The sequence below is a fragment of the Pempheris klunzingeri genome, chromosome 16, assembly GCF_042242105.1.
Source record: "Pempheris klunzingeri isolate RE-2024b chromosome 16, fPemKlu1.hap1, whole genome shotgun sequence".
Taxonomy (NCBI): Eukaryota; Metazoa; Chordata; class Actinopteri; order Acropomatiformes; family Pempheridae; genus Pempheris; species Pempheris klunzingeri.
Window position 1 is genome coordinate 12,641,661 of NC_092027.1, and position 18,469 is coordinate 12,660,129.

The 18,469-nt window shown below is 41.5% G+C and overlaps 1 protein-coding gene across 1 annotated transcript in view; it reads right to left on the minus strand.

The window, feature by feature from the left end:
• Positions 1-18,469, minus strand: part of LOC139215388 (potassium voltage-gated channel subfamily KQT member 4) — a 42,206-nt gene that overhangs the window by 373 nt on the left and 23,364 nt on the right. The window contains exons 2-15 of the mRNA XM_070846338.1: positions 15,776-15,866; positions 14,378-14,504; positions 14,042-14,217; positions 13,279-13,404; positions 12,350-12,460; positions 12,142-12,237; positions 11,970-12,058; positions 11,204-11,329; positions 10,771-10,791; positions 10,091-10,147; positions 7,984-8,213; positions 7,800-7,899; positions 1,751-1,882; positions 390-528 (exon numbers count right to left, since the gene is read on the minus strand). Coding sequence (XP_070702439.1) covers positions 390-528; positions 1,751-1,882; positions 7,800-7,899; positions 7,984-8,213; positions 10,091-10,147; positions 10,771-10,791; positions 11,204-11,329; positions 11,970-12,058; positions 12,142-12,237; positions 12,350-12,460; positions 13,279-13,404; positions 14,042-14,217; positions 14,378-14,504; positions 15,776-15,866 — 1,621 coding nt within the window. The remainder of the gene's footprint in view (positions 1-389; positions 529-1,750; positions 1,883-7,799; positions 7,900-7,983; positions 8,214-10,090; positions 10,148-10,770; positions 10,792-11,203; positions 11,330-11,969; positions 12,059-12,141; positions 12,238-12,349; positions 12,461-13,278; positions 13,405-14,041; positions 14,218-14,377; positions 14,505-15,775; positions 15,867-18,469) is intronic.

Consider the following 18,469-nt stretch of genomic DNA (forward strand, 5'->3'; position numbering starts at 1 on the left):
TGAACAAACACACACACACAGACTGGAATATATCAAGCCTCTTTGGCACTCCATGTTCTGAGCTAAATCAGTATCTGGTAACAGTCATTTGTTAGTATTCCAAAACAACATGAATCAAATCCTCTTGGGGGGGTTTAGGAAAGAAAGACTGATGACAGAAAACCCACTGATTTAGTTGAACAGGGACTTGCTAAATGACATAATTTTGATTTATTTATTTTATTTCTTTACATAACTGATTTCAGTTTATTACATTTCCTGTACTTTTTATGGGGCCTTTTTTATATCTACCAGACTGAAAGACAGCAATCCATTGAGATTTTGCATGTGATGCTTATACAAACGACACAGTTTCAGAAATGTTATATAAATCAAACTCTTCCCGTTACCTGTTTCTCCACCTTGACTACACGTCCCATCATGCTTAGCTCATCCAGTGGGTCCAGTTCTGGTGGCGTTTTCTCTCCCTTTTCAGGGCGTACCTTCTTATCGGGCTGGACGGCTCCTCGCCCAATTATCTGATCCACCCTTTTACACAAAAACAACAACTTCAAAGACTTAGAGGACGTGGGTTTTCTGAACCCTATTTATTGATTTGCCATGAGCTTGAAGGATTCGTTTAACATTTTGGGGAATATATTCACCCCCCTTCTCAGTTCCACTGTCTCTACAGTCATTTGTCTCTTTTCCACTGCATGGTACAGCTCGAGTCGACCTGACTTCGAACCGTTCTTTTTTGGCTTAGCATTGGTTGTAGACACACAATCTTTAAAAGGCAGCGGTACCATCAATAGTGACCACTATTTTTTTATTTACTTGAGCCAGATTTTTTTTTAAAATGGCAGCCCACAAAATCATGCTGTGGTCAAACAGCCACTTATGGAGAATGAAGAACACCTTCCCATCAATATCCTGCATTGTTCCTGTGTGTCACATTCACATGGTGTTGCTATGATGGTCAGATAACATTCCCACCGACACTGAGGTGGTACGATCATAACTGGTCGTGGCCTGAGAAAAGCACCTGATTTAGTCAAGTCGAGCTGAGCTGTGCCTGGCTAATATGAAGTCACTCCCAGGACACAGTTAGACACTGGAATCGGGGAAAACAGCGAGCCTCACTCTTCCCAAAAGTAACTAACTCCACCTACTAGCACCTATATAGCTCACTAATTAACTTGTACTTACTAAATGAAAATGACATATCAATAATAATAATTGATAAATACAACAATACATTTTAAACATGCAACAATAATAAATTAATTAATAAATAAATTACATATCTTTTTTGTTGTTGAAATTTAAAAATAAAAACAAACACATAACATAAAACATGTCATTTGCACATTACATTTTTGTACAGACTAAACTAATGAGCTATAACATGTCAATAAGTGAGCTTTAGGGGTACTGGTAGGTGGATGTTGTTACCTTTGAACAAGGCCAGGCTAGCTGTATCCTAAACTAAGCTAATGGGCTGCTGGCTATAGCTCCATATTTATCATATGAATGTGAACGTGGGATTAATCTCTCTTGGCAATCAACTCTTGGCAAGAAAATGAATAAATGTATTTCCCAAAATGGCAAACCTTCCTTTAACAATGTACATTCAAAGACACACAAGAAAGTGAATGTAAACAGTATTCTGTATGAGAAGCAGTAATACAAAGAGTAAAAAATAATCACGTCAGACTCATTTTCTTTTGTCAAACAAGAGAGCAGCAGTGGCTTTGTGTGTGAAACCTACCGCGTCTGCAGGCTCTTGATACGGCCCAGCATGTCCAGGTGTCCAGCAGAGTACTGCTCTATGACGTCCTTCACATCATACGGGCGCAGCGTCTCCTTAAACTTCCTCTTTGCCACGAGGAACTTTAAAATCCTACACAAATACACCAGACTCGCTGTTATCACTCCTCTGACCACCTTGAAAGAGCCTCATACCGCAGATCCCCACATATGGGTGTACAGTAAACCTTTGGAAAGCAGCTATTAAACAATGTGGAGACCCTGAGAATAACAAGATTAATTACAGTCAGGGTGCCCTTATCATTCACAAACAGCCCCATAAAGAGAGCAGAGTAACACCCCTACTAAGCCATGTGGATATATTATGATGATGACAACATCTCCCAGAGACATATGCTTATCAGTACTTGCTGTTTCAGCAATTAGCAAAAACTGCAGATAGTAATGGGTAGCACACACACCTCTATCTGAGCTATTTCTACCCTTTTGTCAGCGATGTGACTGCCATGTTGGTGCCACTGGCGGACCACAGCTGCTCTCACTCCTCGTGCACGCAGCCCATCACCACCACTCACATCCCAATGTGGGGGGATCACACCGAGGAATGTCGACCCAGCACTATTGTACCCGGTAAACACATCACTGACAACATCCTCCGCCAGAATCAGTCTGTTTGGACGTCATTCTGGCAGGAGTGGAGGATGTGAGGAGATAATGGAAAGGAAGCGGACGAAAGTTAAATCATGTGCGTGTGTGTGTGTGTGTGTGTGCGCCTGACTTTCTGTGTTGGGTGGGTCATTCAATTCCCTTCTTATCACTTTCACGATAGGCAGCTCAGAGATGCTGGCTCCACAGAAGGACTGGAAACACCAAATGTAAGCGAGACAAAATATACACACTCAAGCTGTCATCTCATCCTGTGATGGATTGCACTACAAGTCAAGCTTCGAGAGATGGAGGAGTAAGAGAGAGAGAGAGAGAGAGAGTGCAAGGGCAAGGAAGGAGGGATTTTTTTTTTTTTATGAGGGAATCCTATCTCACACAACCAGGCGACTAAATCCACTATAATACTCTCACTTGCCTTCACAGGAGGAAGAAAAGGAATCACATCAAAGGTCTGGGAAGCAGAAGATCAGAAACACTCAGCTGTTCTGAGAAAACATCACACACACACACATCTATGTACACAACCATACACACAAAAACAAAAATATAATGCCAGAAATACGTACACCTACACACACCCATGGTCACACTCAGAAGTATGTACACACCAGCACAACTTCACACACATGAGCTAAGCGGGAGAAAGTGAAATCTGAACTTGAGAGAGGGGTCAGCTTCTGAAATAACCACTGTAACCTTTGTTGAGGTCTGCAGCGCTTGCATTTACAGCAGCTGCATACAGCGCGCAGTTTGTGCTGCAACAAAGAAGAGGAGAAGGTGTGAGGGAAGGAGAAGGGGAGCGAGAGAAGAAGGAGTGGTGGTCTATAGCTGGTGCCGTAGCAGCCATCCGCGCACTCTTCCCCCTCACGCAGCACTCTCTGTTTCTTGATGACTCCTGCGTTTGGGGTATTTTTGCAGGCGGTCTTTTCTTATTTTGCAGGTAGATGCAGATTTTTTTGCCAGGGTGGGTCTCAGGTGTGGGTAAAAGAAAAGGTTGGGGAAGCAGGGAAGGGTGGCTGGGTGGGGGGGGCTTTTGATTCAGATCCTCCAGGGGTTTCTTCAAAATGCTGAGTCTCTTACTCTGTCGATGAAATGGCTTTCATAATACTTGGTCAGGTTTGAGTGTGGCCCCCACTCCACCCAGAAAACTTCCAGCTATAGTGCAACAGTCCCTGGCAGTGGCAAAGTACAGCTGGCACAGCTCAGTGAAAGATATTATACCTTCCTAATGTAAGGAAGTTGAGATGTAAAAACACAGCGATGATTGGGGGGGACAGAAAGTGTCATCTCTGCCCCAAAATGCTTGCATAGCTAGTCCAAATTTTCTTGCAAATCAGCAAAGGTGAATCCCTGATAGTCTCCAATAGCAAGGTTTTATCTGTGACTTAAAAATGACTGTTATGCTGACACGAATCCTAGGTGGGCCAACTGGGGTGAGCCACTGCAGGGGCAAGTCTAATTCTTCGCCAGATATGACTACCTACCTGCTACGTGAATAAATGCTACAGTATTCAATCATTCTTACAGAGAAATATACTGTGCAAACCTTGTATGAGTTTAAAAATATTACAGCAGCAACTCTACAAAAACTGATGATGGTGACTAAAGACGAAATGCTTATAATATGCTTATTATAGCAAGCATGTCCGAACTATTTTTTCAACAAAGTAGGAGCTTCATCCAAGACTGCAAACGTGCAGAAATTTTGTGTTTTGTGCAGTATTGGATTTGTGTATGAGGAGAGCCACAGCAGAAGAATCAGGCCTTGTTTTCCCATCCTCCTCCTCTCTTCTTCTTCTCCTCATGCTCCCTCTACAGATCCCTGAACACTGTACGAATTTATTCAGGCAGCCAGGCACTGATAAACCACGTGCATGTCTCTAAAGTGAAGTCTCAGCACTAAGGCCTGCTACAAAATACTGTGTTTCCCAGACATCAATCATGAACCTCTCTAAAACTCTGCATGTGTGTGTGTGTGTGTGTGTGTGTGAAGCACCTGCTGTTTACACACCTGCACTATCTAAAGGAACTCCCTCTCTTCTATTGTCTGTGGTACAGAGCAGCTGAGGTCAGAGCTATCTGCTGAGTCAAGTGCAAACCCGAGGAGAGGTCATATAATATCAGTGGCATAACGACGTCTAACAATAATACATCACGCTGCATCCCAACACAGCAAAGTATCCCCTTGCTGTATATTAACAAAGAAAAAATACTTCAGTTTAAGTGTTAAAGTGTTAGTAAATTATTCCAATCATCATAATTATCATAGATCATGCAAAATCATAATAAAAGGTTATAACCCAATTTCAGCACTCAGCTACATGCAGCAAACAGCAGAATTGAGGAAAATGCTGTTCGAAGAGTATAACAATACAGAACTCTATTTACATCAGTACTGCTATGAAAACAATCTAAGCATTCATGCGAGTGAAATCTTTGACATAAGTAGGGATGAGCATAAAACTAAATCTAAAAGAAGTCAAGCAAACAACTAATACACAAATGAGAAAAGTGAATCATGCAGGAGAATGAAAAAATTTAAAATTTAAAATTTAAAGAAAACAAGAGGAGGGTACCGCATGCAACAAAGTTCCCTACATGGAACGAACGCAGGACGACGTATATGCATTTTAACAAGCCACCGGGATGCCCAGCACACTTATTAATATTCACACGTTCATTCAAGAGCTTCACAGAGTGCATATGGAGCCACACAGACAGCGTCACGCTACTATGAGAAATGCTGTGAGAGAGCAGCGCTGACATCAAGGAAACAAGAAAAAGGAGTTGATATAATCTGCTTCCATCAAACCTCTCTGGAGACCAGCCTGGCCCCAACACCAGATGTTTGCTAGCAGTTGTAGTTTTTTCTGCCACCATCAGTGAAAAACTCAACACAGTTACTATTGCGAGTGTGTGTGTGAGTGTGAGTGTGAGTGTGAGTGTGTGTGTGTGTGTGTGTGTGTGTGTGTGACATCTACACATTTAATAGTAGGTGGTTGTGTATTTTTGCATTTTACACAAGTGATTAGTATAATAATAATGGTATATATTTGCCAACAGAGTATCTCTTCGCACACACACTGTCCATGGCTTATGGATGCCATTAGTTTAGTGAAGAAGGCCATGCTCATTCATTCAAATGCATACAATGTGTAAGGACATCCACCTCCGACACAGTATAGTAACATCACCTCTTAGCTTATAGTCGATGAATTACCGGAACAGATGACAGAATGACAGCAGCCAATATCAATATCAGCATTGCTTTTAATCAATTGTTATTACAGTTGTTCTTGTCTAAATTCAACAATATCCTTTGTCTCTGTACAGTCATAATGTACTGTGATCCTCCGTTTGTGTGTGTGTGTGAGTGAGTGTGTGTGTGTGTGAGTGAGTGTGTGTGTGTGTGTGTGTGTGTGTGCGTGTGTGTGTGTGTGTGCGTGTGTGTGTGCTCCCTAATAGGCCACCCTATCACGCCACCTCACACATGATTGGTCTGAACGAGCTGAGCGACAAGGTCACACGAGGGAACTAACCCTGCCAGCAGGAGGGCTCAGTTTCCTCTCCTAAGTGGACATTTCTACTCCGTCAGCTGAATCTGCACACACCAGTGCCTAAATGGACGAGCAGCATGTTCACCCATTAATGCAGGCTGTAAATACCATGAGAAGAGCAAATGGTCTGAATACACGTGCATAGGTTGATCACCTGACCAAAGTGACCTTATTCTATCAATGACCGGTGGCACAGCAACTTTTCCAGCTTGCAGCTTAAGGAGCCTCGTCAGTAAATCTGGAAACACGAGCTGTTACTCCCCAAAAAGCCCTTCAGGTTTTACAGGTTTATAGCACATTTTGAGTTGTGATATCTAGTGGAAAAAATGTTGTATTTAACTCAACCTGATTCATTTGTTTCAAGCACCTTGAAGTATGCTTGGTCCAAAAAAAGCCTTGGAGGACCAGAGCCAGAACTTTTCAGGTGGAGCCTGAAAACAGCCGTGGAACATGAAGCCTGTTTATGGAGCTTCTAAAGAATTTTTTTAATGAAGTTTGATTGCAAAGGGCTTCCTCAACATAATTATGTAAATCTATACCCAAAGAATAGGTTAATGAATTAGAGATAAGATGATGATCTTTTTTAAAAGCATGCTATACCAATCATAGCTAGTAACACTTAACTTTAACCCCCCCATTTATAAGCACTAATATTTTTGCTGGAATTATTCTATCAGTACCATGCTCCTGACATTTAATAGAGGCGGCCAAATACAGTCACTGATGAGGTAAATCCAATGTAAATCTTCTAATATCAGAAAGAATTGACTAACAATGACAACTTTAAGCACAATAACAGCCATAGACTTCACCCTGAAAACTTGGAAGGGCCCTGTGATGGAAGTGTAGAGGAAAAATGTGTGTGTTACAGTACAAGCAAGCGACTGCAAAAACAGGAAAAACTGCTGAAAAGCCGGTTTACTGTTGCACCAAGACACAGATGAGCAGGTCTGATCTAATTAATCAAAGGACTTTTTGTTACTTTTATATAACTATTAATCATTTGTTTGTCTTTATTCATTTTTAAAGATGTTATAAGAACAGTTTTATTCAATGGGTTTTTATACGTTGCTCTTGACATGTCATCAGAGATTCCTTTTATTTTACTACTTCTTTGGCACAATCCTCAGCCCTCACTCCCCATCTTACTTGTACCAGGTCATGTACTTGCGTTCAGCTGCCCACACCTGCCGTCCTCAAGCTTCTGCTCTGCAGTTACCTGACCTGCTCCGCCCGCTCTCTCACATGTTTCCACTCTCCCTCATTCCTGGCCAGATCAACTCCAGCCATTTCAACATGATCTGCTCCTCTTTTTGCCTCTTCCTCTCTTTTCAACCTGTTTCTCTGTACCGTAACCTGTTTCTGCCTGCCTGACCTGCCCGTTTGACCTTCTGTTTGATTATTGGACTTTCCTGCCTGCTCCCTTGCCTGCTTTGACCTGCTTCTTGGTTTTGCCCTTGCCTGCCTCATTTCTCAGTAAGCCTCCATTTTTGCAATTAAATCATTGAACTGCATCAGCTCTCCCTCAGTCGTCCACATTTGGGTCTTATCCCCTGTATTCCTGTTACCCTGCACACACCAGCTGTGACATCACGGATGTAAATGGCCATCTCGGCTTTAGTAGAGGCTCAGTAGGCTCAGTATTACAAAAAAGGGGGGGGAAAGCTGTCATTTTGTTTTTTAGTTGGTGCCCAATGTAAAATAATTGTTCCGTTGTTTTTTGCTGAAGGGGATCATTGCAGGGTTGATAAAGGAGTAAAGGTTTTTCACAATTAAAACAACTTCCACTGTGGGTAAAACTAATTTTCTGTTGATGGCATAACTAACCTGACAGCCCGAATGAGTGTCTTCACAGCTGGGATTACCTCCTCCATGGCCACATCACAATATGGTTTGTCCTCCACACTGTCCTCCCCGACCCCCTCCACTGAGCCAAGACAGAGGGAGAGATGTTATTGAGCAGAAATTATCCTTGAGTGTGAAAAAGTGTCTGGACTTGTGTGCTGCCCACCATCCACAGGGGGACGTGGTTTGAGGCGAAGGGAGGTGCGGAAGCGCGTGCGGTCATTAAAGCTCCAGCTCTTCTGGACCTTCCCCGGGCTGGTGGCCTCGGGGACGTTCTCCTGGCTGGGAGAGCGGCGGACACCGGAGCCCGGCGGCAGCGGAGATGCCTTGTTTCGAATGGTTTGGGATGATCGGGAATTGTTCATCCGGATACGATCCCGGAACCCCATTTTACTGCTGAGAGTAATGATAAAACAGTCATATATCTGAAGGCACAGTGTCATTTTCGGATCATGATGGGAAATTGGTTTTTCTCATTGATAACAATGTCCATGCCGTTGAATGGAAAACTAAGCTGTGTTATCCTGGGTGTTTAAAGAAGCAACAGAAGGGAAGCCCGAGCTTGTTAGAAAAGTTTGTTAGTAATGGTGAATTAACACAAAAAATCTGGCCCCCTTTTTTATAGCAATCATCAACAAACAGACAAAACAGGGACACAAACAGACATTTATATTTTGTCTCAGAGAAGGGCAGACAAGCTGACTTATCATGGAAACAGTTTGACCACAGGGACCACTCAATATTGCTAAAAACTGATTCTGCCCTGAGGATTTGCTTATTTAATGTGCCTATCATAGCACCTGATTCAGCAAAATCAGACTGAAACCTGATTCAAGACTCGCAGTAGTGCTGGGACGGCAGAAAATGTTCCACCTACCATCAGAATAAAGGCATTTTTAAAAAGAAATCCCTTTAACAGAGTGAATAAGCAACAAAATATCGACTTCAAAATACAGCCACACAAAAGTTGTCTCATTAAGTACTCTATACCACTCACCACAACCCAGGCCAGGCTGGTATGTCAGGTCATCTATTTACAGGAGGAAAGCTATTTGACGGCCATTCTCTCCAACAGACTGACTCCTAACTCTGCTCTTATAGCATGCTCTTGAGACCAGTCCTTCTCTTTAGCCACTTCCATGTTACACACTGTCACTGATCCATAAGGCAATGCAAACATCATGCACCACGGAGCAATTCCAACCCAGTCGTTCACTCCCACGTTTTTACGATGATATACTCTTTGTTGTGCGTGTGTTATAGCCGGCCATTTAAATTAAAATTTAAATAGTTAAGGGATGTTAGTGGAAACAGCATTTCATACGAGCAAGCTGAAATGCTTCAGGTAGACTGGAGGAAATGGGGAAGATAGAGTGAAAGTCCTTCGCATGCTGTTGGGAGATGAAGTAAATGATTTGCATGCATTCAAGACCATAAACTTCACTGTTTCCAAAACAGTGAAAGTGAATATTGCATGCAAACAGAAACATTTTAGCACTTAAAAACCTTTTAAACATACTGCACAAACATATTGATTTTGTACAAACGTTATATGACTAATCTGAAATAGTAAAAGCATGCTCAATCATTTAAACCTCTTCAAGAAAACACTAAAATGAGCCAAACATCTGGAATTGAAAACATAAAGCAAGTCAAGAGCGAGACATTTCTTTTGACTTTAGCTCCAATTTGGGAAAAGTTGTTCATTTTTGAGTGAATATTTTATTTCCTCATTTCATCAGAGATGTCTGATGAAACATTTTATATTCGCTAAAAAGAAAGAATTTTGTTGTCATAAACCATCGAGGACTTATGTTGTGTTTTCAACACATGGTTTATCGTGACGTTTGAGCCAAATCAAGCAAAGTCAGCCCTCGTTTCTACAGCACATAAGACCAAGCTGAAGAAACACCATTTCAGGAAAGAGGAGCTCAGCAATTCCTCACAGTAAATGATTCATTCAAGCATTTGTGGACCAGAGTGTTTAAAGCATTTCATTCGCAGGAAATTGTTGAAAATAAAATATCGTGGCATCTTTCTACTGGAGGCAATTTTAATGTAGCTAATTCTTCTGTCTGAAACTAACAATCTGTGAATGATTTGATGCTTTAACACTAACAAAACATTCAGCAAGCTGCCACACTAGTCCACAAATGTTTGAGTGTTTCAGGCAAGGTGAGCAGGATGTGTGTGGTAAAGGAGGAGTAGGAGTGGTGTTATTGGTTTGGTGACATTTTAGCGTGCCCCGTGCACAGGCTTGTTGCCGTGGATACCTCTGCTTGCGGCCAGCGTGAATCCGGAAGAGACCCCGTTTTTTAGAAAGAAGTTGACTGGAGAGACACACAAGGCAGAGGGAGAGAGGGTGAGGGGAAGAGAGGAGTGGAAGAAGAGTGGTGGGGGTGGAGGAGAACGAGAAGTTCTGGGACACGACCTGGGTACATGGTTTACCCGTGAGGATAAAACGCAACAAAGGAAAAACCAGGGAGAGAGGGTGAGGTAGAGGGGTGAGGTGTGACATCTCTATAGTCCAAATAGCCCTTTCCCTTCCTGATCTTGTCGCCTTACCTAAAACTGGATAATATGCTCTTGAGGGGCAGTTTTGGATTATGGAGACACATTCACACACAGTGAGAGGTGAGAAGGTTGGTTTGAAGGATCATGCAAAAGTAGAGGGTTTCACCTGAGTATATTCATCAATACAACCCATTAAACATCAGCGAGTGACAGCAGCTCCTAAGTTTGAAGACAGCGAAACTACCAGCAAAACTTTATTTTCATTTATTATCATTCAAGTTCACTAAAATATGTCTCTCATCTAATACATGCATAAGTCCATTAGTCTCTCTATCAAACTGGCTTTTATTTAAAGTTTAAAGAATCTAATGCAGCAAATCCGCACTAACTATAAATACCCTTTCATCAACAAGCACAGCTCTTGACTTGAAGGACAAACCTGCATGGAACTTCTGCCTTCCTGAGAATAGATGAAGGATGGAGGATGGATGGCGTGGAAAAGATACGATGGAGACAAAAAGAAAGAAAGAGGAAGACAGGAAGAGGCAACCAGTGAGTGAACAGCGGGAGGCGGTGGAGATGGCAAGAGTATGAGCTAAGCAGACAAAGATGCAGAGAAGCAGGGAGCCTGCAACACAGTGGTCTCAAATCAGCATTAGTGAAACATTGTTAGATACACAACACATCCATGCAGAGAGCGCCAGAAGCAGTTGGCCTTGATTTCCTTTGTACACCTGTTGAATGTATTCTTCAATAAGTTCCTGGCTGTTTTGACTGTGATCGGTGTCTGTGTATGAGCGTGAGTGTCGGTAGTCTTTTAGCCACCTGTCTGGATGTACTGTGAAGGCTGTGAGAGGTGGCGGAGTGCGTACCTGTCCCCCGACAGGTAGGGGGAGCTGTAGGGCCGCAGCCCAGACAGCAGCGTGTGGTAGGAGTTGTGGAGAACCTTCTTGTTGTTACGCTGTCGCTGGAGGTGACTGAACAGTAGCGTCAGTTCTCTGACACCCCACGTGCAAAAATAAACACAAAAAAACACATGACAAATGAACGAAAAACAACAAAATATGAAAAAACTCACAAAAAGGCCAAATCAATGGTCCAAACGCTCAAAAGAAGAGGGATACTTGAGAGGAAAAAGATATGTGGAAATTTGAATTTAAGATACTGCAAAGTGAAAGTATTAATTTGATGTTACTGTAAGTGGTTCTCATGTTCCCCTCCTTTTAAGCAAATAAAAATTAGTCAAATTAATACGTAAATGCAAAATATAAGAAACCACTGCGTACAACAAAAGTTATAAAATGTAATTCCATAGTGGTGGCAGAAGCATTTGAAATAATAATTTAAAAATGAGATGAAACACTATTCCTTTTTGCTTAACCAGCACTGCACAAATTTAACCGAAAAGGCTTCTTGGTGGGAAGAGGGTTTGCAATATGTGCTGTGTTTTTTCATACTAATATGAATGTATGAGCAGGGATAAAACTAAGTATCAGTGACACAATCTACTATTTTGTGATGCAAGTCTCAAATCGCTGTCTACATTTAATACAACACTTCAAACAAAAGACCAAAGACAACCACAGATTTCTGATGGTTGAATGCACTCTGAACGTGTAGACTGATGGCAGCACCTACCTGAACGAAGGCAACATGCTGTCATAGAAGTACCATGTAGCTGTTAGGTAGGAGTGTTTGGCATCTGTAGAGTAGAGACGCCATGCAGCCTAAAGAAAGACACCAGTTCAATGATGATAGCACCGTACCTGAGCGTGAATTTATTACACATTAGATTAGAATGGTCTATTACCTGTATCAGGTTGGCAGCAGGCATCCTCCTCTTCTCAAAGTGCTTCTGCCGGTGCTGCTCTTGGACCTTCAAGGCAAAGCCTGACCCCAGAATTCCCTGAAGGTCAAAGGTGAAATTAAAGTCAGTAGTCCAACTCTGACCGAGACCGAGAGGAGCCACTGACACGGCTGTGAGTAAATATATACAGTAGATAGTAGAGAGGACTTACGGCAGGCAGGGCAAAGAAGGAGACTCCCAGAAGAGCGAAGCCGGCAGCTAAGAGCCGTCCCTGCCAGGTACGAGGGGTCTTGTCACCGTAACCAATAGTTGTTAGAGTAATCTAGGTGGTTAAAGGATATAGATGATCTCTTACACACAATAGGACTGGTACAACAAAATGAAACACGCTGTGCATTAAAAGATCAACAACCTCTTACTTCCAAACACTGTGGTTTGCGTGTGATCTACATGTAAAAAATTATTTGTGCTGATTCATACTTGTCATTTACGTAGTTTTAAGTCTACAGAAATATTTCGTACGTGTCCATGTGTCATCACTTTTTTAAATTATACTGAAAATATTTGTTGGCTGATCTCATAAATCTAATTTAACAGAAATTAGAGCAACAGAAAAATACATATTTGGTCAGGGGAACCGTATTGCCCCCTTTTCCCCACATTTCCTGTCTTTATCTCCCCTAACTCTGTCAAACCAAAAAAAAACAATTAGAATCCTGGATTACTGCTGCTATCTGTATGCAGCCACTTTGAATAAATATTCTGCTGAATATATATGTACCAGTCAAGCTTTACTACATATATATTCAGCAGAAAAAGCACTCCGTTCTCTGGCAGCCCCACTGAACGAATATAATAAATCTCAAAGCTGAAAAACTAATACAGTTACAAGGAACTATAATACACTAGTGACCTAAATTATTGTTGTTTGGCTGTGCTATTTCCAGATCTTATGCTTACTATTATACATCTTATACATCTTATCATAAATATTATACATCTCGTTGTTCCCCGCATCTGTCTCTTTTTGTAATGAGACAATTTTGATGACAAAAATATAATTATAGTTCTTCACAGAACCTGTGTGTGTGTGTGTGTGTGTGTGTGTGTGTGTGTGTGTGAGTATCATGCAGTACTCACAGTCCCCCACCAGAGGGAGTCTGCATAGGTGTTGAAGTCTGAGTTGACATCTTTCTCTGCCAGGTAGACGAGGAAAGAGGCAAAGATCAGGACCAGGAAACCGATGTACCAGGCTGTAATCAACTCCTGAGAGAGAAACAGAGAGGATGTATCAATCACACCTGTCAGCAGCAGCAACAGCATCTCTCCCATCATAATTCCCGCTGTCATTACCATATTACTACCATCATTATTGGCTAAATTCCCATCATCATCACATTTGGCTTCCACTTTGACTTGGCTGCATGATTCTGCTCAAACAGCTGATGTATCAATTCATCATCATCACCACCGTCTCACTGTGCCCTGCAGCTGACCGGCGGTTTTGGGTCAGCACAAAAAATAACAACTAATTGCTGATAATGAGCAGCTAAAGGGGATTTTGGGTGTTTGAGGGATGTGAATGTAATCAAGTAACAGCTGGTGATTAGTAGACTCACTACATTCCTCAACGCTGAGCGTTATTAAGTTATTTATCCCATTAGTACCCATCATGACCATCATCGCCGGCCTCTTGATAACTCTCTCAAGCCTTCAACCTCATTCTAGCTCTTAAAATAATTCATAATGCTGTGTGTGGCTGCCACTCATTCTATACTTTTAATTTTCACTGTCTATAAATGCTTCTAAATGCTTCTCAAATATAAACAAGACAAAGTGTGTGTGTGAGTGTAGTGCAGCATGTGTAAAAAGAGAACTATAGTTAGCAGGCTGTCATTCCTACCTTGCTGTGAGCGTAAACCACTGAGCCCAGTAGTTTCCAGGTGCCACCCCGTCGATCCATGCGCACCATACGCAAGATCTGCAGGAATCGCATGCTGCGCAGCGCTGACGTGGCAAAGATGTTGCCCTGCGTACCTGCTGCTATCACTGCCAGTGATGCCACAAATACTATGAAGTCTATGGAGTACACATTCAGGAAGCAAACACAGGGAGAAGAGGTGAAGACAGGTCATTATGAGGTGCTAAGATTTCATCATTTTTGTTATGAACAAGAGCACGACTCTGACATGGGTTTGTGTATACACACAGACACACTCACACACTCACACACACTAACCTATGACACAGAAGGGCTTCCTGGCAAATCGCAGCCGTCCCTGCCATCCACGGTATCTGCAGCAACAGCCAGCCGCCCAGACCCTGATGAAATACTCCAGCCCAAACACCACAATCATCACAAACTCCTACAAACCACACACATGCACACACGCACACACACACACACACACGCACATACGGGTCAGTGACAAGCTACAGTCAAGTCAGTGTAGTGTTTGATGGATCACATGAACTAATTTCCCGCCACCCACAAAAGAACTTCCTTTTTAGTATATATGTTTGGGTTTTTTTTTTCAAAATGACATGCAGCGTGGCGTTTTATTTCATTGTTTTTCCATAAAATCCTGTGTATCAGTTATTGAGCATATGTTTAGCATAATTTTCCCAAAGAGGTGTCCCTTAAACATCCAAGTTATTATTTATGTTTAAATATTAAATTGGTATTTGTCAATATCTTAGCCTATTTAGTCTGCTTCAAGATTTAATCAAAAAAGGACGGTACGCTATGCGAGACCTCAGGGTCATTTATTGAACAACAAGCTGTGTGAAACTGTGAAGACAAAATATAAGCAAACATCAATGTGTATAAGGCAGCACATGAATACACCTCCCCACCACTGATAATATTCTGATGATTTAAATGCTCAGTGCTCTATTTATTAAAGCTTTAGCATAACATCATTTTAAATGACCTGGTCAAATAAAAGCTGAGACATTACAAAGCAAGAATTGTTCAATAAATGTACTTTTCATTCTATAAATGAATTAAAATGTTACACCATAACAGTTACAGCCTATTAACACACCACTCTGTTAGTTTTCTCGCTATCTCTTCGTCTTCCTCTCAGGTTTGCGGAATGCACAGGCAGTTTAAGGCACACTGAACCAATCTGTCATTAGAGCAAATGTTCGTGTAAGTAAAGTCCACTAATGGCTGATTGCCTGCTAATGGCCGAGTGATTGATCGAAAGAGTGAACACAGGGAATGTGAAAGTCAAGAGTCCGACCATTAAATAGCACGTAAAGATGAGCAAGGTGGGAAGAGAGAGGGGAGGAGGCGGTGGAGGGAGGACGAGTCGGGTTCAGAAGGAGAAAGCGAGTGTCCATTACCTTTCACTAAAGCAGCTGGAGCACAGAGGAAGAGCGGAGATTATAGGATAGCTATTAGGATTAGTGGATCATGTCTGTGATTTCCTGCGTAGTCAACAACACCTGAATCCTCCCACCTGCCTACATGGCTGTCTGCGCCCCCACCGGCAAACAAATCAACACATACGCAAGCACGGGTACACTGCAGTAAATGAGACGATGTGTATAAAGGATGGTGGATGAAAAAGGATGCTGAAGTAGTCACGAGTGTGTGTTTGTATGGAGAGAGAGAGGGCAGGGGTTTTACCAGGATGAATAGGCCTTGGTTGGCAAACTTCTGGTGGTCGGGGATGGTGGAGAACACGGACAGCACCAAGCAGCTGAACACCAGCAGAAAACTGCAACACATAATCACACACAGGTCAGCAAACACATTCCACAATACACACATCAGAAATAACTGTTTGGCTTTCATTAATCATTTATGGACAAAATAAAACTCATTAAAAAACAATATTGCAAACTAAGCAGGAAAAGATTTGTTGATGACATAATGCAAGCACAGTGAGTGAAGTCACTTATGGTCAGAGGCACAAGAGTCAGAATGATGTAACCAAGTTTAGTTGTTTTATGTTGATGAATATACACTTTATAAGGGATAATGTACAGCGAGCAGGTCATTATCCTGCTTATTACATGACTTCCTACTAAAAAATCAACAATTTGACACAAAATACTAATTTTAAAAACAACTGCGTCCATAGCAACAGACTAATGTAAATGTAAATGACCAATCAGAATCGAGTATTCAACAAAGCTGTGCAATAAATAAGAAATGACAGTATTAAATATACAGTAGTTATTATTTTCAACGCACTCAACCTGAACATTTACTTGGTTTCATGGCAATTGCATTTGAGTGCTTTAAACATACTCAAATTATATTTGTTTCTGCAAAAATCCTTTAATGCTCAAAGACTGGACGATAGGCAGCATCTGCAGATATACTTTTGGCAGACATGGTCAGCAGCAGGTGTGTTAAAATGAACAGTAAAAATATACTGTAAGATGAATGGTATTATAATGCTACTTTGAAAGGAAGACTGGGGCCCTGCAGCCCCACTGGGACAAAAATGACCGTCCAGCAGGAGTTATGGCCACTTCAGTTTGCGAACTACTCCAGAATAAAACATACACAACATAAATTCTGGTAAATTGTGTTGTATGTTAGGGTTAAGGTGCTCTTATCTTAGTATAAACATTTCATCTCAACTATACGATCTCCGTCACTAACTCGGGACTGAGACAACTCTTTAAACTCTTTAAATTGCCAAAACTAGTATCCCATACATTTCTAGTGCACTTCTCATATGCAGCTAAAACATCCATGTTGCTCTTTGTTGCTCTCAAAGACATTTTCAAAAATGTCCCTCACTGAGGAAGATGCATTAACTTTAACTTCAAAGTACAAACATTTGTGTCTGAAATGATGTGTTGCTGAAAAGAAAAATATTGGCACTTACATGGCGACCGCCACAGGGTCCCACTTAACCAGTGGAAAAAGGTTATTGTTAGACAGCAAGACTAAAAGGAGGAACAGTGTGACCAAGACAGCAGAGAGGTGGAATTAGATTTCAGATAAATTTAGGAAGTAATCAATCATTTTATCATCAATATTATCATGTAGACTATTTAGAACTTTGTTCTTTTCTCTTTTTTTGTTTTCATCACATTATTTTAATAGTCATGTAAGATGATGAGTGGTAGGAGCTCCAGGTAGTTGGTGGGAAGTGGGACGAAAAAGAAAAGATCAGTGATGGCAGACTGGATGTAATAAGAAAACAAAATAAAAAACAATTAGATGACTGTAAACATCACAGTTTAGGTTCAGTAACATTACTTAGGAGTTTTTAACTGGTTGTGAATTTGATACTGATGCCTCGATATGACCGACATGAGCAAACGAGACCACCAGTGAGACGATGGGCTGTTTCTATTCTGTTATTCTAAATTCAGGTCTGATTCCCCACAAAGTCTGACTGAATGAGCATGAATGATTTACAGCACACAGACAGGAAGAGCCTGTGCTTCTATTTTCTAAAGCAAAGTTTCGCAGTGAGTGGTACATTAGCCAAATAAAAGGAAGCAGGAGGAGGTTTTTGTTATATTTTGTAGTCTTGTTTCTTGTTGTTGCTTTAATCAGGAAGTGTCATTAAGATCACAAGATGCCCGAGAGCAGCAACAACAAGCATTCAAGAAACACTGTAAAGCCAGACAACCAGTAATGAAGTCACAAAACAACACCTATTAAAATTAGAGTCAGATAGTAAAGCTTGTCCAACACTGCATCCAACACATTTCATTTAATTACCTGTAATTAAATTAATTGCGGCTGAAAATAGACAACTTAATTTTTTTCTATGATCTTATAGCATCAACAAAACCTATTTTTGTGTGACTAAAACGTTCACACAGAAAGAAAAGAGTTTGCGTTTGATGACCACATGCTGCTTCATTAGTATGGGAGTGAAAGTATACTGTTTGAATAAGTCGTATTCATCTAAACAGTTCAAACTGAGCTCCCCACACTGAGGTGGCCTCAACAGTGTTGATGACAGACAGAGTAGAACCATAAGTTACATCAATACGCTAACAGACAGAGGTGAGTTGCACACAAACACACATCGTCCCTCTGTGCCATGTGATCAGCGAACAGCATGGCAGGATTAGCCAGGTGGCAGCTGCTGGTCCAGCTGGTCTAGATGTCAGAGCCCAAAGTCAGAGAACACTTGTTGGACACTAAATCAATTCTCACGGTCTCACACAATGGTACTCTTTCTGGGCAATTAGTAATGCGATAAACAAGTCTCTCACCAGCGCTCACATTAAAAAGCTGCTTTAGAAAATCGGTCAGGAAACAAAAGTTAGTGAACAAAACAGCTGTGGACAGCTGCTACTGAGAAACAAACACTGGACTATACAAAATTATAATCTATTCGAT